This window comes from Pelobates fuscus, chromosome 1 (assembly GCF_036172605.1).
Source record: "Pelobates fuscus isolate aPelFus1 chromosome 1, aPelFus1.pri, whole genome shotgun sequence".
Taxonomy (NCBI): domain Eukaryota; kingdom Metazoa; phylum Chordata; class Amphibia; order Anura; family Pelobatidae; genus Pelobates; species Pelobates fuscus.
The window spans coordinates 64266294-64293793 of record NC_086317.1 but is presented as its reverse complement, the minus strand read 5'-3'; the positions used below and the strand labels follow the sequence as shown (position 1 = coordinate 64293793).

General features: G+C 41.5%; 2 protein-coding genes across 5 annotated transcripts in view; one reads left to right on the top strand and one right to left on the bottom strand.

The window, feature by feature from the left end:
- Positions 1–9613, bottom strand: part of MOSPD2 (motile sperm domain containing 2) — a 57063-nt gene extending 47450 nt beyond the window's left edge. Inside the window, exon 1 of one of the 2 annotated variants that reach the window (XM_063449021.1) lies at positions 9542–9613. In XM_063449021.1, coding sequence (XP_063305091.1) covers positions 9542–9550 — 9 coding nt within the window. In that variant the 5' untranslated portion in view covers positions 9551–9613. The remainder of the gene's footprint in view (positions 1–9541) is intronic. The other variant, XM_063449030.1, reaches the window with a different exon arrangement.
- Positions 9614–9798: 185 nt separating this feature from the next.
- The window catches only part of FANCB (FA complementation group B), a 44739-nt gene continuing 27037 nt past the window's right edge, over positions 9799–27500 (top strand). For 2 of the 3 annotated variants that reach the window (XM_063449008.1, XM_063448990.1), the window contains exon 1: positions 23945–25277. In XM_063449008.1, the coding sequence (XP_063305078.1) occupies positions 24336–25277 (942 nt within the window). In that variant the 5' untranslated portion in view covers positions 23945–24335. Of the gene's footprint in view, positions 9879–23944; positions 25278–27500 lie in introns of those variants that run through there. The other variant, XM_063448999.1, reaches the window with a different exon arrangement.

Below are 27500 nucleotides of genomic sequence, written 5' to 3'. Positions count from 1 at the left end.
TAGTGCCCAACCTCTCAAACATGCTTTCATTGCAAAAAATACAAAAAAAAAAAAAAAAAAAAAAAAAAAATATATATATATATATAGAAGTTCTAGGTTTAACCTTTAGCTTTATTTATCCAGCTACAGAAACAAACAAAGCAAATTCCTTAACACAGGGAAACAAAAAACACAGAACATGTACATTACAGAAGAAACAAACGGAAAAATAACATTTTTCAAAATCATATTTTCATTAGTTTGACAGTTGGAATCCCGTGATTAAATACATTTTGATTTGAGGAATCTCACAATTCTTTGTCAGTAGGAAGTTTGAAAAATCTACACCATCTATTTGAAAACCAGTCCTTAAGGTGTACATTAAAGACAGGTTTTGAAATAAATGGTGTAGATAATACAGTATGGTGACACGTAGCACCACATCACACAAAAAAAAAAAAAAATAATGTAACCTGAGTAACGCAAGTGGGGGCTATTTAAATAAACAGCGGACCTAGGCGGACCATGAGCGGCGGGTGGGGGCCCTAAATGAAAATGTGTGGGTAGGACGGGACCCTAGTTACCCCCCCAAACAAAGTTTTTTAATAAAGACCTACCTAACCCCCTCACTCTAAAAATAGTGAGGGAGAATGAGAAAACTAAATCCCTGTAAATAAATAAACGTACTATAGGTCCCCCCCCCCCTTTGTAATTTAGGGTCCCCACCCGCCGCTCATGAGTGGGGGCTGGGAAAGGGAGGACAATAGGCTCCCCCCATATTTTTTCATTTAGGGTCCCCCACTTGCCGCTCATGGGTGGGGGCCAAAGGAGACCCTATGTCCTCCGTTTACTATTATAGCCCCCACCCGCGCTAGTTAATAGATGCTCCACCATTTGTTAGAGGGGAAAGGGGGCTTTTTTCTTTTTTACAACAGTGAGCAGTCACGAACTGCTCACTGTTTAGTAGACATGCCCCTACCCACGACATAGCAAGTAGGGGCATTCAGGAGATTTTAATCTCCCTTATGCCATTATAGGGGTCATATAGACCCCAATAGAGTGAGGGAGAACATGGGGGCTTAGGAAGTGGCGGGGAGCACTGCTCCCTGCCGCTTCTATTTTTACATATTACAAGGAGGGAGCTGCGAGCCAGTACATACCTCCTTGTAATAAACCAAATGAACAAACAAAGAGGTCTTTGTTGAATCGTTTGAAATTTCTATTAATTTCTTCGTCTTTCTGACGAATGAATGGATGAAATTCCAATTTGCAGGTCCAAGTTTTTAAAAGGACCACTATAGTGCCAGGAAAACACACTTGTTTTCCTGGCACTATAGTGCCCTGAGGGTTCCCCCACCCTCATGGTCCCTCACCCGTGGCGCTGAAGGGGGAGGAAGGGGTTAATCCCTTCCCTTTTTTCCAGTGCCGGGCTCCCTCGGCACTGGGACTCTCCTCCCTCTTCTTCCGTCATCGGCTGAATGTGCATGCGTCGCAAGAGCCGCGCGCGCATTCAGCCAGTCTCATAGGAAAGCAATCTCAATGCTTTCCTATGGACGGGTGTCTTCTCACTGTGAAAATCACAGTGAGAAGCGCCTCTAGCGGCTGTCAATGAGACAGCCACTAGAGGCTGGATTAACCCATAGGTAAACATAGCAGTTTCTCTGAAACTGCAATGTTTCCGAGGTTCTCTGAAACTGCTATGTTTACTGCAAAAAGGGTTAAACCTAGCTGGACCTGGCACCCAGACCACTTCATTAAGCTGAAGTGGTCTGGGTGCCTATAGTGGTCCTTTAACTAGGCATGCGCGGGAATTTCACAGCGCTATCTAGTGTGGGCAGATGACGTGTCCCACAGGGACTTCATCTACCCACACAAAGTTGGCGGTGCCCAGGAACTAGGTCTAGACAGAAAATAAAGATTTAAAAATAGGTAAGCTGGGGGACTTAGGGGTATTTGGAGGAATCTAGGGGGACAATTAGATGTAGTAGAGACGGGAGGGGGATAAAACAAAACAAAAAAACACACTTGATTCGGCCATGACAGTGCCACTTTATAAAAAAGAAGGACCACTGGCTCCTGACACAGCTAATTGTAAAATGGTTCATGGACTGCTTTACAGATTACAGTATGACAGCATCAGGTGACTCCTGGTACTATAAGCACTACAACACACTTTACAGATTATGGTGCTTAAAGCATTCCTTTTAAATTCTAAACTAGTGACTTAACAGATTTCAAATTTTAGCAACTGTAACTGCTTCACAATAAGAGTAAACAAATATTATGTTATGGCCTTTGCTCTATGAAAACCCATAAGGCTACAAAAAACTATTGCAATCACCGCAATTTTAAATCTCAACATTTTGAATAAAATATACAAAGAGTAAGAAAAATGTATGCATTTTCATAATGACTTTTCCCCCCTATGGATATTTTGAATAATGCAGAGAGAAAAAAACCCAAACAGAAAACAGATCATATGCTTTTTGCTTGTGTGCAAACCTATGCTTTACATTGGTTTTACAAATATAGTAGAAAACCAAGGCCAAATAAAATGATGATGCTAAGATAATTTTCTATGCAAATAAGCATGAGTGACTACATTTAAAAGACTGGAATTTGTGATGAAATACAAGTCAAACAAAAAAAAACTAGTCAGAATGAATATGAATGTATGAGCGCAAATGAGTCATGAAACGGTTCCAGAAGCCCACCTCTTCTGTGGACATTAGCAAAGATGTAAATCAGGAGAATAGAAGGGAAGCTCTAAATAGGATTTTTCTAAGACTGGTGTTATACCCATAGAGTTAGAGCTAAGCCTCTGAGCTAAGTCTACTGTGCTAGGTCTATTTCTCTTCCACAGCAGTGGAGCAAGCAATAAAAAAAAAAATGAAATTATATATATATACACACACACACACATATATATCCAAAGTAAATGGCTGCACTCACGGGTACTTCGTTTAAAATATAACTTTTATTCCAGTTCCATAAAAATCGACGTTTCAGTCCCTCTTGTGGACTTTCATCAGGATTAAAAACCTTAAAATACACACACACACATATATATATATATATATATATATACACATACATACACACACATACACACACACACACTATATATATATACACACATTTTAAATGACCATCCTGCAAGCAACTAGACCTGCAAAGATTAGTTTTAAAGGAAAACCAGGAAATCAGAGTTAGGCTGGAAAAATTACAGTCTTTTGTGAAAAAGAAGTGCAGCTTAAGAACAATTATTCAAAATAAATTCACGTATTTGACCTGATTTACAAAGTGCATAATATGTGTAGGATTTGTTATTTTGATAGTTAATGTCACAAAATACAAAGAACAAAGCCGATATGTGCTATTCTTGTACAAAACCCCATATTGTGTTACTGGAGCTACATCTCCAGAGTACAACACCCCATTGTATGCCTTTGCCACTATCCTGTGAAGCTGCAATGTCATAGCAATGTGGCAGTTCAAATAACCCTGCAGATACACCAGCATATTATTTTACATACATGTTGCATATTTGCTGGGTATTTTGAACATTTACGGTAATATGTGTCACTGTGATATAGTGCCCCAAATTATGCCCAGTTACATCTCCGGACTAAAACAATTTGCCCAATGTATGACCTAGTCCTTGACGCTATTTTGTGAAGTTTAAGTTGTATAAGACACTAACTATTTTAGGTCTTTAAGTGTGAATTTTCATTGATGCTATTGATGGGTCTGTTATATTTTGGAGCATTTTATCAGGTTGCAAATTCAAACTACCTACATAGGCCTGCAATTTCTTAAAGAAGATACCCCAGGGTATTTCAAAAGGCAAAATTTGAACCTTGGCAAGGGGTAATTTATTTGACTAAAGAAAACTAAAGACTAAAGATAAAGACTAGGGCAAATGGGGTTCTAATACTAACATTTTTTTTATTTTTTACTTTGCAGGGAGAAACGATTACACAACAATACACTTCACAACTCACAACCAGGTTCAGTGAGGCATGTCATATGTCCTAGAAGCATGGTGATCTCTGTGACTGGCTGTGATTTGCTTCTGCTGGTCTGCCTTGCACATCAAAAGAAGCAAGGAAAAAAAATTAACCCCATGATCGCCGCAACCATAGCAATTTGGCGTTAATTTGAGCAAATTACAGAAAATTTCCGTCATGCGTCCTTTAGGGTAGGACTCACATGAATAAAAACTTCCACGCTGCGACGCAAAGGGGTTATGTGTAATATTATAGCGCCAAAACTCGCGTCGGGCATTTTAAACGCTTATTTTCGTCTTTTTTGGTGATGGGTAGTTAGTGTTATAATTTAGATTTTTATTTGAGAGGGTGGTTGCCATTAGGTGCATTTAGATAGCACGCCTAGCTGCCATTGTACGGACCTCGGTCTGACTCCTTTAGACTTATAATCAGACTCCTAATACTATTTCTTTAATTAGAAGTCTTAGCTCTGTTTGAATTTACAGAGGAAGCTTGAGGAGCATTCACGGTACACCTGTTTATTTTTGGTGCACGATCGTTCCTCGCGAGGGAACCCAAGGGAGTCCGGTTAGGAGATAGATATTTGGTACTCTCTCAAATAGCGGTTTATTTTGCTTCTGACAGCAAGACTTTAAGTTAGTCTGATACCTCAGTTTTGAGTACATCATAGAGTATCAGCCTGAAGGTTACGGATTACCTATCCGTGTATGTTTAAGTCTACGTCCACGATATTTACTCTCTTTATAAGCTTCACCATTTTGAGATAACCGTGTGGGGATACTGTTTCCATAACGGACAGTATTCACTTAGTATCAGTCAGATCTCTATTAACAGTATGAATGGCATGATTACACAGATGCTAGTCTGATACTTTATTATTACTTAGAATCATTTTCAGTCCATACTGACAGCCTGTTCGTACATGTTTGAGTTAACCTCTACAGAACTGGATTACAGGACAGGCTTCAGTTAACTACCTCTCTGATATAACACATATTGTTTATCAGAGGTAGACCTGAAACTTTTTTGCTTCGCTTGATTTCTATATTAGTTTCTGTTTATTTTATTTTTAAGGATCAAGCCCGTTTGGGTACCTGTTAGCACAGATTTATTTAGTCACCCCTAGTGGAGATAATGGTTAGACATCTTGTGAAGAGCTACATATTTTAGCTCTTCACAAGTGCCTTTGAGGACTTTCTGGTACCTCTTTAACAGTTATTTTCTCCACTTTTGACATCTCCCCTCTCACCCCCCCCCCCCCCCCCCCCTTTTTAATCTTGGCAATTTTTGCATTTAGTAGACATACCATGCAATTGTATTCCAAGCAATATAATAAAGGTAATTTACAGTACCCCAGCATTGGCATGCGTAGGTATAGTCTAATTTAGTACTTCACACTTTACTCCGCACTATTATTTCTACTGGGACTTATTTTACTTTATCATGTTTCAGCTCTATACACAAGTGTCACTCCAAATAACATTGGTTCCCATAGGGAACATTTGTTTCGCTATTGCATATTAAGGGTTAGGTCCTTTAATTTGGAGGATACATTCATAAGGACCTTACCTTATCTATAATCCCATTACTGTAATTTAACTGATCTTGCATGGCTCTATGGAATAAGTGTACAGCACCAAGGACCATAACCACTAAAGCGGACTGTAGTGATCATGGTGCCACAAGTGCGCTGGTTGCCCTACCCATTGTAAGAAAAGAAACCACCAGGCACCACTCCTCTCCTCCTCTACAGCCAACAGGAGAGCCGGAAGTTGTGTCTGAGCTTAGCCAGGTTCTCCTGGTGATGAAAGGAAGCGGAGAGCTGATCGTGGTGCTGAAAGGAGGCGGTGAGCTGGTCCTGGCACACTCCAAGAAGTCAAACTGTGCCTTAGTGGTTATTGTGGTTGAAGTTTTGCTTTAGCGTTCATAAATGCCTTGTCACATGCAATGGACATTAAACACAATCCACTTTAGCTACTGGAAATACAAAGCAACAGTTCCATCATATGAGATACAATGCAGCCCTGTATTTGCAGGTTAGATACTCTGTAACACTAATTTACCAGGAAATATACTCTGTAAGACTGTCACAGTACCAACAGGTGAAATACTCTGTAAGACTGTCACAAGACCAACAGGTGAAATACTGAGATACAATGTAGCAGGTAAGATATCCTGTATTAATGCCACAATACCAGCAGGTGAGACACTATCGCTATACAGCAGGTGTTATACACAGTGTTAGTATTAACAATTACAGTGAGATACTCTGTATCGCTATACAGCAGGTCAGAGATACTCTGTATCGCTATATACAGCAGGTCAGAGATACTCTGTATCGCTATATACAGCAGGTCAGAGATACTCTGTATCGCTATATACAGCAGGTCAGAGATACTCTGTATCGCTATATACAGCAGGTCAGAGATACTCTGTATCGCTATATACAGCAGGTCAGAGATACTCTGCACCGCTATATACAGCAGGCCAGAGATACTCTGCACCGCTATATACAGCAGGCCAGAGATACTCTTCATCGCTATATACAGCAGGCCAGAGATACTCTGCATCGCTATATAGAGCAGGTCAGAGATACTCTGCATCGCTATATAGAGCAGGTCAGAGATACTCTGGATCGCTATATAGAGCAGGTCAGAGATACTCTGGATCGCTATATAGAGCAGGTCAGAGATACTCTGGATCGCTATATAGAGCAGGTCAGAGATACTCTGGATCGCTATATAGAGCAGGTCAGAGATACTCTGGATCGCTATATAGAGCAGGTCAGAGATACTCTGGATCGCTATATAGAGCAGGTCAGAGATACTCTGGATCGCTATATAGAGCAGGTCAGAGATACTCTGGATCGCTATATAGAGCAGGTCAGAGATACTCTGGATCGCTATATAGAGCAGGTCAGAGATACTCTGGATCGCTATATAGAGCAGGTCAGAGATACTCTGGATCGCTATATAGAGCAGGTCAGAGATACTCTGGATCGCTATATAGAGCAGGTCAGAGATACTCTGGATCGCTATATAGAGCAGGTCAGAGATACTCTGGATCGCTATATAGAGCAGGTCAGAGTTACTCTGGATCGCTATATAGAGCAGGTCAGAGATACTCTGGATCGCTATATAGAGCAGGTCAGAGATACTCTGGATCGCTATATAGAGCAGGTCAGAGATACTCTGGATCGCTATATAGAGCAGGTCAGAGATACTCTGGATCGCTATATAGAGCAGGTCAGAGATACTCTGGATCGCTATATAGAGCAGGTCAGAGATACTCTGTATCACTATATATAGAGCAGGTCAGAGATACTCTGTATCACTATATATAGAGCAGGTCAGAGATACTCTGTATCACTATATATAGAGCAGGTCAGAGATACTCTGGATCGCTATATAGAGCAGGTCAGAGATACTCTGGATCGCTATATAGAGCAGGTCAGAGATACTCTGGATCGCTATATAGAGCAGGTCAGAGATACTCTGGATCGCTATATAGAGCAGGTCAGAGATACTCTGGATCGCTATATAGAGCAGGTCAGAGATACTCTGGATCGCTATATAGAGCAGGTCAGAGATACTCTGGATCGCTATATAGAGCAGGTCAGAGATACTCTGGATCGCTATATAGAGCAGGTCAGAGATACTCTGGATCGCTATATAGAGCAGGTCAGAGATACTCTGGATCGCTATATAGAGCAGGTCAGAGATACTCTGGATCGCTATATAGAGCAGGTCAGAGATACTCTGTATCACTATATATAGAGCAGGTCAGAGATACTCTGTATCACTATATATAGAGCAGGTCAGAGATACTCTGTATCACTATATATAGAGCAGGTCAGAGATACTCTGGATCGCTATATAGAGCAGGTCAGAGATACTCTGTATCGCTATATAGAGCAGGTCAGAGATACTCTGTATCGCTATATAGAGCAGGTCAGAGATACTTGTATCACTATATAGAGCAGGTCAGGGATACTCTGTATCACTATATAGAGCAGGTCAGAGATACTAGTATCACTATATAGAGCAGGTCAGAGATACTATGTATCGCTATACAGCAGGTCAGAGATACTCTGTATCACTATATAGAGCAGGTCAGAGATACTCTTTATCACTATATAGAGCAGGTCAGAGATACTATGTATCGCTATACAGCAGGTCAGAGATACTCTCCATCACTATACAGCAGGTCAGAGATACTCTCCATCACTATACAGCAGGTCAGAGATACTCTGTATCACCATATACAGCAGGTCAGAGATACTCTCCATCACTATACAGCAGGTCAGAGATACTCTCCATCACTATACAGCAGGTCAGAGATACTCTCCATCACTATACAGCAGGTCAGAGATACTCTCCATCACTATACAGCAGGTCAGAGATACTCTCCATCACTATACAGCAGGTCAGAGATACTCTCCATCACTATACAGCAGGTCAGAGATACTCTCTATCACTATACAGCAGGTCAGAGATACTCTCCATCACTATACAGCAGGTCAGAGATACTCTCTATCACTATACAGCAGGTCAGAGATACTCTCCATCACTATACAGCAGGTCAGAGATACTCTCTATCACTATACAGCAGGTCAGAGATACTCTCTATCACTATACAGCAGGTCAGAGATACTCTCTATCACTATACAGCAGGTCAGAGATACTCTCTATCACTATACAGCAGGTCAGAGATACTCTCAATCACTATACAGCAGGTCAGAGTTACTCTCAATCACTATACAGCAGGTCAGAGTTACTCTCAATCACTATACAGCAGGTCAGAGATACTCTCAATCACTATACAGCAGGTCAGAGATACTCTCAATCACTATACAGCAGGTCAGAGATACTCTCAATCACTATACAGCAGGTCAGAGATACTCTCTATCACTATACAGCAGGTCAGAGATACTCTCTATCACTATATACAGCAGGTCAGAGATACTCTCTATCACTATATACAGCAGGTCAGAGATACTCTGTATCGCCATATCCAGCAGGTCAGAGATACTCTGTATCACCATATCCAGCAGGTCAGAGATACTCTGTATCACCATATCCAGCAGGTCAGAGATACTCTGTATCACCATATCCAGCAGGTCAGAGATACTCTGTATCACCATATACAGCAGGTCAGAGATACGCTGTATCACCATATACAGCAGGTCAGAGATACTCTGTATCACCATATACAGCAGGTCAGAGATACTCTGTATCACCATATACAGCAGGTCAGAGATACTCTGTATCACCATATACAGCAGGTCAGAGATACTCTGTATCACCATATACAGCAGGTCAGAGATACTCTGTATCACCATATACAGCAGGTCAGAGATACTCTACATCACTATATACAGCAGGTGTTATACACAGTGTTAGTATTGACAATCACAGTGAGTTGCTGCCATTGGTTAGAGTACATTCCCCTGTCCCCCCCTTCTTGGTCTCCAGGTCTCACTGAGCTCACATTCCTCCCCAATCGCTCTCAGTATAATTGCTGTTACCGGTCCCAGCAGGCACATTACTCACCTCAGCCATGGCCAGCTCACACCGCCTATCACTCTCTCTCTCTCACAGCAGCCCTGCCGCTAAGTCCTTCCGGGCTCGCTGACATCACCGGCTACGTCACTCGTCAGCTCCTCCCCCCCCCCCCGCTTCCTAGACAGGGGAGGGAATCACGTGACTGTGTGAAGACCGACCTCGTGCCCGGGTGTGCGCGGAGCGCTGGGATATCCGTGACGTCACTCGGGAGAGCCAGCGCTGAGGGCGCCGTGTACAATAGGTGAGAGTGGAGAGCCTCTGTCAGTACCCACCATGCAGTGCGGTGAGAGCGGAGAGCCTCTGTCAGTACCCACCATGCAGTGCGGTGCTCATGGCGGGAGATTTGGTTTCGTTTACTGACGTTCACATTAATTAACACAATATCCCCCTAATCCTTAGCTCTGGGAATGCCTGTCCTGATAACAGAGGGGGGTTGTCAAATCCTGGTCATGGATGGGGTTATATGCCTTCACAAATTTGTTGATACTTTATGAATAGTAAAATAATAATATTAATCATATAATTATTTTACTTAATCTATTGCACTTGAAGCTCTATGGATGGATCACTGCTACCAGGCTACTAAAAACCCTTTATCGGCTACTAAAAAAATAAATGTGATCTATGCATTAGTATGAGACATGTCCTGTAACACAATATGTTCTCTTAAACCCCTCACAGAGAGACACTGTCTGAAGGGCAGACACATTGTAGTGCAGGCAGAGTAGATTTGGGATAAAATATATGGAATTTTAATGCATACATGTACTCTTCATTCTGGAGCGCTTATGCCAGAATGACACACCCTCATTAGAGATGGACAGAGTTAAAAATTAAGGCACATAGCGCCCAGAACTATTCATTGAGATAAAGTGAACTGGATGCCTATAGTGTTCCTTTAACCCCTTAAGGACACATGACATGTGACATGTCATGATTCCCTTTTATTCCAGAAGTTTGGTCCTTAAGGGGTTAAAGGGACATGTTTTAACCCTTCACATGTAAACATAGCAGTTTCAGAGAAACTGCTATGTTTACATAGGGTTAATCCAACCTCTAGTGGCTGTCTCCCTGACAACCGCTAGAGGCGCTTCTGCGACGCCGAATGTGAAATGTGCATCCAGCATGCAGAACGTGCATATGAAAGCATTGAGAAATGCTTTCCAATGGACTGTTAGAATGCTTGCGCAGCTGTTGCTGTGCATTACGCTCCACTCGGGAGCTGACGTCAGCGGGGGAGGAGAGGTCACCAGCGCCGAGGGAGCCCGGCGCTGGATTAAGGTAAGCTGCTGAAGGGGGACACTGAGGGTGAGGGTCCCCCAAGGATGACATTGTGTAAGGAAAACCGGTTTGTTTTTAAGGAGACGTGCATTTGCATATAACCAATATTTCAGTCCAACTACCTTGACATATTAAGGACGCAGCTTCAAAAACTGCACTTACCCATAAGGACACAAGCCATTTTTGCATTTTTTGCTGTTTGTATTCAAACACAATTTGCATCTGTCATTCATTGCACCAACTCATATTATATACTGTTTTTTTAGAGGGCAAAAAGGGCTTTAATTTGATGTGACATATACATAGATAAATTCTAATGAATTATAAAACAAATGCTAAAAAAATGGGAGGAAAAACTGTTTTGACAATAATAGCGTGTGCATAATATGTCCAGCTTAGAAAAAGCATTTCAAAATAAATGCATTTATGAGTCTTGATTTATAGAGTACATAATATGTATAGAGTTTCAGCTTGTTTTGAAAGTTACAGGTCACAAAATAAAAGGACTAAAATGCAATTTTAGAAATTGGTATGTTTGTCTTGTAGGTTTAGTAGCCATCACAGAAAACAAAATTCTCACACAAAGTACCGTATTTTTGCTCCATAAGACGCACTTTTTTTCCCCTCAAAAGTGAGGGGAAATGTCTGTGCGTCTTATGGAGCGAATATGAAGCTTTACTTACCTGTCTTGCAGCGTTGGCCGGCAGCACAGGGCGCACCGCGGTAGTGGAACTTGAATTTCATGTTCCGGTTTCCGGCGGGACTGAAAGGAAGTGTGCACAAGCTGAGTGCGCACTTCCTTTCAGTCCCGCCGGAAACCGGAACATGAAATTCAAGTTCCACTACCGCGGTGCGCCCTGTGCTGCCGGCCAACGCTACAAGACAGGTAAGTAATTATGGGACAAGGGGAGGGGGACAGTAAGGGGGGGGATGAAGTCTATGGGGGGGGGATGAAGTCTATGGAGGGGGGGATGAAGTCTATGGAGGGGGGGGATGAAGTCTATGGAGGGGGGGGATGAAGTCTATGGAGGGGGTGGATGAAGTCTATGGAGGGGGTGGATGAAGTCTATGGGGAGGGGGTGGATGAAGTCTATGGGGAGGGGGTGGATGAAGTCTATGGGGAGGGGGTGGATGAAGTCTATGGGGAGGGGGTGGATGAAGTCTATGGGGAGGGGGTGGATGAAGTCTATGGGGAGGGGGTGGATGAAGTCTATGGGGAGGGGGTGGATGAAGTCTATGGGGAGGGGGTGGATGAAGTCTATGGGGAGGGGGTGGATGAAGTCTATGGGGAGGGGGTGGATGAAGTCTATGGGGAGGGGGTGGATGAAGTCTATGGGGAGGGGGTGGATGAAGTCTATGGGGAGGGGGTGGATGAAGTCTATGGGGAGGGGGTGGATGAAGTCTATGGGGAGGGGGTGGATGAAGTCTATGGGGAGGGGGTGGATGAAGTCTATGGGGAGGGGGTGGATGAAGTCTATGGGGAGGGGGTGGATGAAGTCTATGGGGAGGGGGTGGATGAAGTCTATGGGGAGGGGGTGGATGAAGTCTATGGGGAGGGGGTGGATGAAGTCTATGGGGAGGGGGTGGATGAAGACTATGGGGAGGGGGTGGATGAAGACTATGGGAAGGGGGGGGATGAAGACTATGGGGAGGGGGTGGATGAAGACTATGCGGAGGGGGTGGATGAAGACTATGGGGAGGGGGGGGGATGAAGACTATGGGGAGGGGGTGAGTGAAGGCTATGGGAGAGAGGAGAAGACTATGGGACAGTCCCATAGTAAGAAACACTATGGGACAGTTTGTTCAGAATATTTTTTTTCTGGGTTTCTTCCTCTAAAAACTAGGTGCGTCTTATGGTGAGGTGCGTCTTATGGAGCGAAAAATACGGTATATATTTATATAAAGTAGACCTCACATGCTATTTACCTAAGATTATTTTGACACTTTTTACGTAGCCATTTCATCGCCAATCCCTAAATATTGGAGTAAAATTTAGTTTTTTCTCTATTTTGTCATATACACATATAATAAGGTTTTTTGTAATGTGTATTTCGTAAAGCTGGTGAATGCTATTCCTTTACAGAAACCCATATTGTGTTCAGCTGCATCTGCCGAGTATAACGATACCCCCATTGTATGCCTTTGGCACTATTGTGTGAAGCTACATTGCCATATAAGAGACCAGGCTATATCAGTTTCTATAGTTAGAATTTTCATAGATGGATTTGACGGGCCTATGTCTCTTTTTGGGGTATTTATATCAGTGTGAGTATTCAAATAACCCCCAAAAGGCTTCCATTTGATAAAGCAGACACCCCAGGGTGTCTTATATGGCGTATATTGTGCCTTAACTTGTCACTATTTTTTCACCAATTTATGTCAAGGTTTGTGGGGAGGGGAAACTTTGAATTTTTACACTGTGTCCAGGTCCCATTTTGGAGTATTTTAGCAGGCTATCCCATAAAGCAGGCTTCCCCAAACTCCGGCCCTCCAGATGTTGCTGAACTACAACTCCCATGATTCTATGAATGAAATAGGCTGATAATCATGGAGGGCCGGAGTTTGGGGAAGCCTGCCATAAAGGCATACCATTTCTTAAAGAAGACATCCCAGGGTATTTCAAAAGGCATATTTTGAACCTTAGCGTGGGTTTATTTGTCCGCTAGCTTGTACCTAGTGTAGTGGTAATAAGAATATTTTTCTACCTTTTTGACACACAAAGTGAGTTTGCACAGTATATTTTGTATAATACTTTAAATGTTGCTCAGCTATGTAATCTGAGTACAACAATAAATAGAGAAGAGGCTGAAATGGGTTAAACTGAAACAGTGCTCCCAAATACAGTCTCTGTACTCTGAATACAACGGCTCCACTAGTATAGAGCAATGAATTGCTAGTCTTAAGAGCCTAAATAGAACTAAAAAGTCATACATTTTATTGAACCCCCTTGGGGGAAAAAAAGAAAAGAAAGAACTATCATAAAAGTAAAAAATAATAATTAAATAAATATACAGTGATATTTACAAAGAATGGTGAAAGGGTTTTTTTTTTTTTTTTTTTAATCCGCTGAACTGCAATATAATCACAGAATGTATAATCACTATTGAGGTTAGAAAGGGTAGAGACTATAGTTGATTGTTGGATAACAGAGTTACCTATGGCAAGGACATTTAGTATAAATTGTCAACTAAATTGAATACAATGTAGCCCAATAAGAGAGTGGATAACTGTGAGCCCTTTGATAAAGTAACATGCATACACTTGCACTTGTAAATGTAGCTTTGGTAGGAGCAACACCAGCAGTTAAATTGCTTCTTATAGTAGTGGGGACTCTAAAAGTCAATAATACACACATAGGTGCAAAAGAGCATTTGGAGTGGAAAACAGCACTATTAGCGATCTTCACACTCCTTCGGCACCCTGGTGTATAGACTGCCTTAACCCCTTAAGGACCAAACTTCTGGAATAAAAGGGAATCATGACGTGTCAGACATGTCATGTGTCCTTAACCCCTTAAGGACACATGACGTGTGTGACACGTCATGATTCCTTTTTATTCCAGAAGTTTGGTCCTTAAGGGGTTAAGGGGTTAAAGGACCACTCTAGGCACCCAGACCACTTCAGCTTAATGCAGTGGTCTGGGTGCCAGGTCCAGCTAGGGTTAACCCATTTTTTTTATAAACATAGCAGTTTCAGAGAAACTGCTATGTTTATCAATGGGTTAAGCCTTCCCCCAAATCCTCGAGTGGCTGTCTCACTGACAGCCGCTAGAGGCGCTTGCGTGATTCTCACTGTGAAAATCACAGGGAGAGCACGCAAGCGTCCATAGGAAAGCATTGATAATGCTTTCCTATGCGACCGGCTGAATGCGCGCGCAGCTAGCCGACGGGGCGGAACGGAGGAGGATCGGAGGCAGAGAGCTCCCCGCCCAGCGCTGGAAAAATGTAAGTTTTACCCCTTTCCAGAGCCAGACGGGAGGGGGACCCTGAGGGTGGGGGCACCCTCAGGGCACTATAGTGCCAGGAAAACAAGTATGTTTTCCTGGCACTATAGTGGTCCTTTAATGAAGGTTTTTCCTTTGCACCATTTATTTAAATACATTCGAGTGTACAGTGTATGACTTGTGGACTAGAGTACCTTCATAGAATGGATCATTTATTTTAGTAGCCAGTTTATATTTATTGTAACCTATATGTGTTTAGTGAATTTTGGTTTCAGCAATATGACACCTTCCTTATTATACATTTGGTTAGTACAACTTCAACCATACTGAATCTACTGCTTTATTTCCATTAATACCGACTATCCTGGATACCAAAGACAACAATGTGTTTTCTATTCACAACCTATAATCCACCCTCTGTGTATCCATCCTATACTCAGCCTTTAAAATTGCATACATCTATTGATCAGTTTAATTTGTTTTTCACAAATTAACTACATACATACATATACTTTTGATCCCTTGGTTTGGGATCTACAATCTACAAAGTCAGACCACTCTCTGGCACTGTGGGGGTTAAACTCCCCTCATGCCGAGATTAGGTTATCGTCACTCCCCTAGCCCCGCCCACTACTAGTGCCGTCTAAAAATTACCATGACGTCATGAGAAAAGGGGCCGTCAGTAGAGGGTTTAAAAAGTGGCGCTCTTCTCAGAACTGGTTAGCTCTTGACAAAGGCGCAGGTTAGCGCCGAAACACGCGTTGAGTTTAACCTTGTACACTATGTACTTTAATTAGGGCATCCGCTTTTATCACTATTTTGGGTTTGGATTGGGGGATTCTTATAACTAATACTATCTAGGAACTGGTTTACTTTAGGGATTTATACTCGTATACATTCTGTGATTATATTGCAGTTCAGCGGATTAAAAAAAAAAAAAACCTTTCACCATTCTTTGTAAATATCACTGTATATATATATTTAATTATTATTTTTTACTTTGATAGTTCTTTCTTTTTTTTTTTCCCCCCCAAGGGGGTTCAATAAAATGTATGACTTTTTAGTTCTATTTAGGCTCTTAAGACTAGCTATTCATTGCTCTATACTAGTGGAGCCGTTGTATTCAGGGTACAGAGACTGTATTTGGGAGCACTGTTTCAGTTTAACCCATTTCAGCCTCTTCTCTATTTATTACTCTTTTGGGTTATGTCCTAATGCCCTTCAACCTATACATTCTTGGTGATTGACCATTTGGGTCATTCACTTTGACTGTACTATTTTTCACTGTGTACAACAATACCCCCGTATGTACCTTTGACAGGTATATGTGGATGTTGAAGGGGCACATTTGAGACGCAGCCATTCAGGTTTTTTTCTAACTTTGAAGTTTTACGCTGTGTCCATGTTTCATTTCGTAGTAGTTTAGCTGGTTGGTTATTCAAACTTCCCCACAAACACATACTATTTATTAAAATGAACACAGAATAAAATTTTTTTGCTGGTTTATTTCAGGTGTAGTGGTAATAAGCATTTTTTAATGTTTTTTTTTTACTTTTTTAAAGTCTTTTTTTTACATTTTAAAACTTTTTGTAACCTTTTTTGTTTACTTATTTTTTTAAATTCTTGAAACTTTTTTACACTTTTAAAACTTGTATAAACTTTTTTTTACCGTTAACCCCTAACTAGCAGTTAACAGCACTAACAGTAAATCCCCCAATTTCCCATAACTCCCACCTTCCCCAGCTAGCAAAATATATAATTTTAATTAATGAAATAAATTGAACCCCTGAGGGTTAAAAAATACACTCAACCCCTCCCCCCCCCTCCAAATTAATATACTGCCCCACCTCCCACCACTCTTAATACACAGCCGCCCTACTCCCTCCCCTAATTTAATACACTGGTTCCTTCGTCCCCCAAATGAATACACTGCCTCCTCCCTCCCTCAAATTAATACACTGCCCTCCATCCCCCGCCCCAATTTAACACACTATACAGGAAGGTCCCCCAAGCCCCTCTTCCTCAACCTTAAAGCGGCACTGTCATGCCGAATCCCGTTTTTTTTTTTTAAACCCGCCTCCACTACATCCAATTGGCCCCCTAGTCACCCCCAAATGCCCCTAAGCCCCCCACATTACCTATTTTTTATTCTTTATTTTCTGCCCCGATCTTTATTCAGGGCGCCGCCATCTTTGTGTGGGTAGGTGAAGTCCCTGAGGGACACGTCATCTGCCCACACTACACAGACTGTGAGATTCACGCACATGCCCAGTGAAACACCTGGACATGCGAACGGGAATTTCACCTATTCATTCATTCATCAGACAGACGAATGAATGAATAGAAAAAATCAAACGAACAAACAAACACCGAATATCAGTGTTCGTTTGTTTGTTCGGTTTATTACAAGGAGGGAGCTACCGGCGTGCATCTCCCTCCTTGTAATATGTAAAGACAGAAGCGGCAGGGAGCTGTGCTCCCCACCACTTCATAAGCCCCCCAGGTACCCCCCTCACTCTATGGGGGTCAATATGACCCCCATAATAGCATAAGGGAGATTAAAATCTCCCCAATGCCCCTACTCGCTATACCGCGAGTAGGGGCATGTCCACTAAACAGTGAGCAGCCTGTGGCTGCTCACTGTAAAAAAAATAGTAATAAGGGGGGGGACCTACTGTCCTCCCCCCCGGCCCCCACCCCTGGGCTTGAAATCCATCCAATCACAGTGCTCTGTGTCATTTTGCACAGCGTGGGAAAATTCTAAATAACTTTCCCACGATGTGTAAAATGACACAGAGCACTGTGATTGGGTGGCTCGGGTTTTTTCTTTTTCGTTGGTTTTTTTTTTTTTTGCGCTCTGGTTTTTTATTTTATTTTTAGTTCGACAGATTTTTATTTGGCCTTTTTGGGGGCTGAAGAAAGAAGATTTTAGAAAAAAGAAGACGTCAAATGGTAAGTTTAATTTTTTTTTTTTTTACAGGTTAGTTATTTTATTCCCCTCTCACTATTTTTAGGGTGAGGACGGTAGGTAGGGGATAGTTTGTTTTGGGTGTGGGGGGGGGTGACTAGGGGCTTGGGACCCCTAGTCACCTTGATTGCGGGCGGGGGTGTTTCATTTAGGGCCCCCACCCACCGCTCAGGGGTGGGGGCCGGGGGGAGGATAGTAGGCCCCCCCCTTATTGTTTTATTAGGGCCCCCACCAACTGCGCGGGGGGGGGGGGAGGACAGTAGGTCTCCCCTCCCCCCTTATTGTTTTATGAGGACACCAGCCGCGCGGGGGGTTATTAGGTTTTTTTGTTTTTTACAGTGAGCAGCTATAGGCTGCTCACTGCTTACTACACATGCCCCTACTCGCGATATAGCGAGTAGGGGCATATTATTTACTAATACTAAGTAATCTTTACTTAGTATTAGTACATTTGGCTGAAAGACCAATTTAGGTCTTTCAGCCTTTTAGTAGATAGCTCCCTGATACCGTGGGAATTAGGGAGTTATCTACTAAGCGGCTGCAAGATGCAGCCGCGGCAATGAATAGGATCGGAGTTTCATTCATTAGAATGAAATTCCGATACGAACAAAGTACCGAATTGCACCTAACACCAATGGAGAAACTCTTCTCATTCTGTTAGGATGCAATTCGGCAGTTTTGCCGGCGTTCTGTCTAAGTGACAGGACGTTCGGCAATACTGACAGGAAGCATTGTGGGAACATGGAGGAAAGCTAGGGATCATGTGAAAATTGCTCTGACCAGCGGAAATGAAGCACACTTTGCTCCTCTGCTGGTCAGAGCTGGTCAAGCGGAGGAATCCTCCATAAGGCAAAGAGTCCCTACTTTGTCTTATGATTTTAAAGAAAACGAAAGAAGACAGGAAGAAAAGAATAACAGATCCCGAGAGAGGGGGAGAAGAGAAAGAGATTGAGGACTCACCCGTCCTCCTGTTTCAGCTCTGCTCTTTTCTGCTCAATCAGGCCAGACACTCCTCTGGCACTGCGAGCAGGAGGGAAGGGGTAGTGGCTGGCCTGCTCTGCAGACAGACAGCCACTCTGCGATCTTGTGGCCGTGGGAGGAATGACCATAATCAGACAGGAAATATCTTTCCTGTCTTGCGGCTGGTCGCAGCCACAGCACAAAGCGGCCCCAGGGCAGGTGGGCCTCAGATATATTAATTGTGGGCTGCATGTGGCTAATGGGCCGCAAGTTTGACATGCTTGATGTAAACTATAGAGATTTCTCCTCTATTTCAGCACTTCTATTTTCGTGGGTGTTCATGTAACACCCACCTCTGGGGCATCCTCCTCTCTGCGCCCAGTCTTCAGTAATTTGACCTGCTCGAGGATGCTTCGCCAAACAGGGCATAGCTCCTCAGTGGTACTGACTTCATTGTCTGAATATAGTGATGTCACATCACTCCGTTTCTATACTATCTAGTGAGTTTTCATAGCAACTAGAGCGTATGCGCTATGGTGAATTTACTTGGGAGAGTGGAAGGACCTCATGTGGGTGTTAGGCTGGAAAAAAATCACCACAGGGTCTGGAATCCCTTACGCTACCATGGTCTTATGCGTCATCAGAGAAGTGTATCCTTTCCCTTATCTCTGTGTAATCAGCTGCTGGGAATACTCAATGAACACCACTCAGATTGATTATCAATAAGCATTTAAAGGTTTAATGCGTAGTACATCTTCTATATAAAACACAGTTTGTGTAGGGGTGTATACATCAGCGGCAACATTAACCAATCATAAGAGTCTCAGAACAGACAGTATCATTTTTTCATATAACGTATCATAATGCTGATAGGTAGTTTCTGTTAGCTGATGCAAGTGACGGTATGAGATTAGGAACCCAAATAAAAAATTGCAGGTGCTAGAAAGAATGCTCTTTTATTAAGTGCAGGATGTTTATAAAAAGATAGCAAAAGCTGGTGTCAGGTGCAAGGACAAAAGAACAGAAGAATATTGTATGTTTCAAAAAATGTGAGTTTAACCCTTTCAAAGCATGAGTATATTGTTATAATCAGGCTTACTGACCATTTGGTCTTTCAAGCTATGTATATACAGTATTACTTTACCTACGTAACAAGAAATACAGAAGTAGAAAGCAGGACATGAGACTGACACCCTGTAACATAAAATATAAATCTCTGTATGTCTAGGCAAAAATCCACTAAGCATTGCAAAGGTAAAAAATTTGTTTCCATCAGTGGGGAAGTCTACTCTATTCCTCCTTATCAGTCAATGACTCGCAACAGCTAGGAGATAAACCTTTTTTTGTTTGTTTGAATAAATATATTTTTTTCTCCCAATCTATATATTTAATATAATTGTATGCCTAATCTAATGAGCATACCTTGTTTGGGGCATGACAGATGCCCTTTAAGTGTCAAAACTTTAGCAAACAGTCTGACTTACCGTGGGACAGCACCAGAACCCCTTTGTTACTATAACCACTGCAGATTTCTGTAATGGTTAGTTATGTTGCTTAAACTCTCTATGAAGTTGTTAAATAATTTGTGGTGCATTCAAAAGATCCCAACCACTACAGATCTTTTCACTGGTTTTGGTGCAATTAGTTTCTAGTTATATCAGTTTTTCAGGCTGTATATGAACACCTAAAGCCTGTCCCTTTTGCTGTAGCCTGGTGACAATGATGGGGTAGTGGTTCCCTTTGACTGTAGAACAAACTGAATTCTGAGTGATATCTGATGACTGAAGGCCTTTGCAGTAAACTGAACTAATTCAGGGTTACTCACTACTGTAAATTGTTGCGAATTCATAGTAATTATCACATTTTAGGACAGCCTGATTGGAAACATTCTCAACAATTTATACTTAATTGAATCACAGTGACTAGAATTGATTATGTTTGTGGAAAGGATTGAGATGTCTTATACTTTGTAGAATGGAGCATTATCCTACTGGAAACAGTGATTTAGATGATGAGCAAACTATGGAAATAAAGTGATGCACATGATCGGTAAGAATACTCCAGCTGTGACATTTGATCAATGCAAAATTGGTATTATGGGGCCTAAAATGTGCCAAAAAATATTCCCCATACCATTGACCTGACAATTAATGTTATTCCAATCTTTCACTTCTAAGTTTTGGTGTGTGTTCCACCTGTAGCCTCAGTTTCCTGTTCTTGTCACAATTAGTATAATCACTGCTGCAGTCAGTGGTGTATTTTGGATTTGTGCTGCCCTAGGCACGACTAAATTCGGGCACCCCAAAATCTAAATTTCCCCTCTCAGATACACATAAAATGACATACACACACTGACACACGCTCACAGGCACACCCATTCTCACTAAGACACACTGACAGCTACACTCACTCACTCACTCACTCACTCACTCACTCACAGTAAGGTGGACAGCCCCAGAACACAAGGCAAACAAGACATTTATCTGGTAACTTGGGGTGGCATTTGTTGGCGCCCCCCCTGAAAGTGCCGTCCTAGGCAAATGCCTTGTTTGCCTTGTGGTAAATACATCCCTGGCTGCAGTATCCCATGCACTTCAAGATTTGGTGAGTGCATTCAGAGATGCTGTTCTGCACACACTGTTGGACTGCGTGGTTATGTCAGTTAATGTCTGCTAATGTCTTGTCTAATCTTTTTCCATAAGCAAGACATTTTCCCCAAAGACTTCTTACTGGATGTTTTTTGCTAAAAATTTGCTGCATGAAAAATCTGTGAATATCAGCAGTTTTTTTGTGTTTCTCAACAAAATTCATCTCACTGTCAAATCCCCTTAGACCACATTTTTGTTTTTACCAATTCTGCAAAAAATTATTTTCTTTACCATGTTTGCATGTGTTAATGCACTGAGTTGCTGCTGCATGATTGGCTGATTATATATTTGCATTAACAAGCACATGTATAGGTTTGCTTAAGAATGTGGCCACTGAGAGTGCATAGAGATAGGAAACATAACAGTAAACAGTGTGTTTGGAGAAAATAATACCTTCATGGCATTCCTAATCAGAATAAACCAGTAGACCAAGATGACATTTCCCCAAAGTATTTGCTTCAGCATTATGTACTCTTTATGTTAGATTACTTTTTTTTTACATTATGGCTAGGGCTTAAATCGTAGCGCAGCACTGTATTCCCTAGGGTGTCTGAAACTGGTAGAAATTGCATTGGCTGTCTCTGTATAACTAACCCTTCTCCCAATGTATCAGCAATGAGAGATATAAATTTAATGGTGGCAGCTGCTGTGACACCGACTCCCGCTTATTTTACACAGGCCTTGACATGTGTGTCCCAATACTGCCTTGAAATTAAGGATCCTGCAATGCACAACGTCAACCACACCATGCAGTACAGTTGTTACTATAACCGATTTATATTTTTAACATTGACTATTGTATGCTAAATGCATTGCGATTGGTGCTGGCAATTGACAAAAGCTGAGTGGTTTTACAAATGTCTCCAGAACCCAGCATTTGTGCATTCGCATGACAGCAGGGCAACCGTTTTGTTATCATGAGAAAAAGCTATGGAAAGCAAATAAAAACAGTACATATTACATAGTTACATAGCTGAAAAGAGACTTGCGTCCATCAAGTTCAGCATTCCTCACATTTGTTTTTTGCTGTTGATCCAAAAGAAGGCAAAACCCCCCAAAAAACTGTTATACATATTTTCTCACGTTCCTCAACGTTCTTTCATGGTCAAGCTTTCACAGTACATGTGGTTCTTGAATGTTCTTAGATCTTCTGAAATATCCATTTGCACCAATCTACAAATAAGACTTTTAAGAATTTGTATTCAAGAATAAAGAGCACTTGTAGTTTTACTAATGAGTCACTGGGCCTTGGGTAGCATTTATTCTAGGAAAATGTTTTCCTATCTTCCTTCCTGGAATATTTAAAGGACCACTATAGTGCCAGGAAAACAAACTTGTTTTCCTGGTACTATAGTGCCCTTAGGGTGCCCCCTCCCTCATGGGGAGGAAGGGGTTAAACACTTACCTTTCTCCAGCGCCGGGCTCCCTCGGCACTAGGGACTCTCCTCCTTCTTTGGATGTCATCGACTGAATGCGCATGCCTATGGACGCTCGCGTCTTCTCACTGTGAAAATCACAGTGAGAAGCGCCTCTAGCGGCTATCAATGAGACAGCCACTAGAGGCTGGATTAACCGCAAATGTAAACATAGTAGTTTCTCTGAAACTGCTATGTTTACAGCAGGCAGGGTTAACTCTAGAGGGACCTGGCACCCAGACAACTTCATTGAGCTGAAGTGGTGTGCGTGCCTAAAGTGGTCCTTTAAGTGACCATCATTTAATAAATTATCTTGACTTTAGACCTAAGATCAGCCTGGAATTGCATTCTGCTTCTTGTGTGTATTCCTCCAAATGTTAAAAAGAAAGACATTTATAATTATTAGGTTTAAATGTTGCTTTTCATCTTATAGAATTTATAATAAAGCCTGCTACGGGATTTAACAGTTATTTTTATTTATTATTATTTTGTTATTGTGTTAGAGCAGGGATTCAACAAGGAGATGGCTAGGCACCTTAAAAAATAAATGCCTATTGGTGGTTTGGTGCCTTTAGGTTGCAGGTGCCGTCCCCCATTTTTTGATTTGGCCCTTTTCTAGTGGTTTGACAAAAACTCCCCAGCCCATCCTTCACTCTCCCCATTGACTGTTGCAGAAGTTGCTCTACCGCAGTGTTTCCCAACCTTGTAAGAAAGTACCCCCTGCCATAAGGAAGTCATTTCTAATGATTTTAAACTCCAAATGAAACATGAAGCCACTGATATTTAAGTTAATCCCCTACTGGAGAAAATGCCTGATTAAAGGTACTTAAAAATATATTTTTTTAAATAATGACACAATGTGAATATTGATCTGAAGGGAGGGGGGGACCTATTAACCCTATAGTACCAGGAAAACTGCCACTATAGGATCCCTTTAATCCTTTTGTTGGGGTCCAGTGTGGGGCTTGTGTAAGCGTTGTGCTCTTCTAGCACTGCTCCCTCACACACTGTTTAGTGATTCCAGGGCTGCAGTGAAATCATAACCCAGCTCCCTGCATAATCGCAGGGCACACGAGGGAGCAATTCTGGAAGATCATGAAGAGTACATTTCCACCACCATTCTCCCACAGACCGCTATCGTTGCTTTTGGTTTATGTACCACGGGTTAAGAAACTAGGCTCTACTGTAGTGGCAAGTACAGTTTTATTTATAAGACATTAAGATTTGCCAGGTTACATCATAGACTTATGCACAATTAATTTTCACCTTTGACAAACAAATCAAACTCCTGTTAGTCTACGTCTGAACGCATTGATCCTTTTGGAATATGCGTGTCAGATTGTTTAGTTTGGACGTAAATTATCAGGAATTTGATTCGTTCATCGCAGGTGACTACGTTTTTTGCAGAAATGTACTCTAGTGCATTAGAGATTCTAATTAAAAAGTTACAGCTGGCAACATGATGTAAAAGTTAGAATTTTTAAAAAAAAAACATTTATTGTTTAATGTTTACTATTCTGTAGGGTAATGAGGATCAGTGCAATTTAGGTCCTGCATTATAAAGATAATGGAAGAAATTATGTCGTTTCCTGAGATACACAAAAGAATATTATGTTACAACGGAGAGATCCTTACATTTGAAATATCACAAACCCTTAGAGCTTCACAGACTACAAAGACCTCTGCTTTACTCTTCTCAAGGAAGACATTTGACCCTGTATCTGGAACGTTTATTGAAAACTTTACTGGACAGCACCGCCTTCCTGCTAGTACTTCTGCCATTGAAATTGTATGTTGTGAGTGTGCTACAGACGTTAGAACTAGCATATCCATTCCTTGTGTTCTGCTGAAATTAAAAAGACAAAAACAGAAGAGAAGCTCATCTAAATTCACATTGCTTATGCTGCACAGCAATAATGACATGGAGAGTCGTTTGAACTTTAGGCTTGACATTGGAAGTGTAGACGATGCAAGACTGTGTGATGGGCCAACCGTGCTGCTGAAGCATAATGAAACGCTTCATTATATATCTACATTAACTGCAGAACCTGTAATTGTTCCTGTAAATTTTATAGCTTTGCATTGGGTGGGTACGATTGAACCAGGGGAACTTGTGATCTTTGGCGTTAAAAACATAGACTTGGAAAATGCACCTAGCCCATCTATTGCAGCTGGAACACTTAAGGATACCAGCTTTGTTTTGTATTCAATTGAAAATCAGAAAAGTATACCTGGTACCTGCTTTCTACCAGATGTATATAGTAGTGTTATATGTTGTCTACAAGTGTGCACATTGCAAGGCTCGGATGGAAAATTTGAGACATCAGTTATAGCAGCAAGTGGTAAACAACTGATCTTGTTCAGTAATGGTGTCCCAGAAGAGGTCTGCCAGCTTCCATTCGAAAATCCTTTCAAGCTTCAGGTAGCATCAACAAGCCGTGGAGATTTATTGTTCATTGTTTCATTCACTTCTGGTGATGCCTGTGCAATATGGAAGGACAGCTTGAAGGTATTTGCTTGTAAAATATGTGTTTTTATTGTTTTCAGAGTTTAGCAGGATTAACTACTGTTCCCTTTCTGTTCTAATTTTAGTTATATTGTCTATATTGCGTATGGCTCACATGTTACAATTTTATGAACCTATTTAGTCTCATGCTAAATAAACAGATTTATTTATTTTTTCATTGCTTTTTTCCCCCTCTTTTGGTAATTTTTCACTTGCATGCTTAGGAAAACCAATGCTTAGTGGCTGTCCCTTAGTCATTAATCACCTTTTTTACCCATCAATCATTTCTATTTTTCCAAATCACATATCAAAACGAACATACTCGGCCATTAATCGTTTCAGCTGGTTCGTGACTCGGCCGCTTTTCGGCTCGTAGTTCGGGGATTCATACGTTCACCCTAATTCAGACAAATTGCAGTTTGTAACAAAACAAATCTCCAAGTCTATTACTTACTAAATATACAGTTCAAAGTGAATTTAAAATGTAAGTACAAAATAGCTGAATTGGAACCATTCTCTAAGTCAGTTATACCTTAGGTTTGGCTACTTTGGCCAAAAATGTGAAATTCACTTTGATTCTCACTTTAGTGAATAACCCTGTTTGTGTCGTATAATAATACAGATCTCTTGAGGCCAATAACAAATCTAAAGGATTCCTGTATATTTTTCTCTGGCGTAAAAGGGCAGATTAATAGTTGAAGGAACACTATAGTGTCCGTAATACAAACATGAGTTCCTGACACTATAGTGCTGAAGTCGCTGTTTAGGCTACCAGCCCACTCTCTGTGCAGTAAATAGGTGATTTTACTCTCCTTTTATCACACGCCACGTCGGCCTCGAGTGGCTGACCCCACCTCCATTGATGAGATCCTCAATCTTTATGATCTCATACAAACCAATGTTTTCCCATAGGAAAGCATTGGGAGGCTATTGCGCATATGTGGCAAAAAAAACACGCTGGGCCAATCAACATCTCCTCATAGAGATACATTGAATCAAAGCATCGCTACGTGGAACCTTCAGTGTCTCCATGCAGAGCGCTGAAACGCTGAATGCTTCCTGTACCAGAAAGCACCTCTGCTGGCCATCTGAGTGTCTGCCACTTGACGTGTTACTAGGTAGAAATGTAAACACCGTAAACCAGCAACCTTTTTGGGCTTTGGAAGTCTTAGTATTGTAACATTCAGTATACAATAGGAGAACCAAGTGAGTCTCCCATGGTTGTCAGTAAGACTGTACCTGCAGCTAAGACAATTAGTTTAACATTAAGGTACCGTATATACTCGAGTATAAGTCGAGTTTTTCAGCACATTTTTTGTGCTGAAAAACCCCAACTCGACTTATACTCGAGTTAATGTCTGTATTATGGCAACTTACATTGCCATAATACAGACCAGGACCGCCGGGCTCATTACAAGCCCGGCGATCCTGTTGGGGGCTGCAAGAGACCGCAAGACTTACAGTGGGAGCTGGCAGGGGAGCTGACCGGACCGGAGGTGAAAGAAAGGAGCTGACAGGAGCTGCAGGAAAGGTAAGTAAGAGCTCTCTGCCAGCCCCCTCCTACACAAACCATCCACTGGACCACCAGGGAATGAGAGCCCCCCTCCCTGGCCATGTACCAAGCAGGGAGGGGGGACGAAAATAAAATTAATAAATAATAAAAAAAATATATATTAAAATTACAAAAAATTAAATAATAAAATAAAAAAATAATACTAAAATATTTTTTTTTAAATATTAAAATAAAAAACATTAAATATTAAAATAAAACAATTAAAAATAATAAAAATGCCCTCCCCCACCCAGTTCACACACACAAACACACACAAACACACACTCATACACACACACTCTGCATTATATACACACACTCATACACACACTCTGCATTATATACACACACTCATAAACACACTCTGCATTATATACACACACTCATAAACACACTCTGCATTATATACACACATACACACACACACTCATACAAACACACACACAATCTGCATTATACACGCACACACACACACTCTGCATTATATACACACAGAATGTGCGTATATAATGCAGAGTGTGTGTTTGTATGAGTGCGTGTGTATATAATGCAGTGTGTGTGTTTGTATGAGTGAGTGTGTGTATATAATGCAGTGTGTGTGTTTGTATGAGTGAGTGTGTGTGTGTATAATTATAAAAATCACAGAATTTCATAGCCCCAAGTTTTACCCTCGA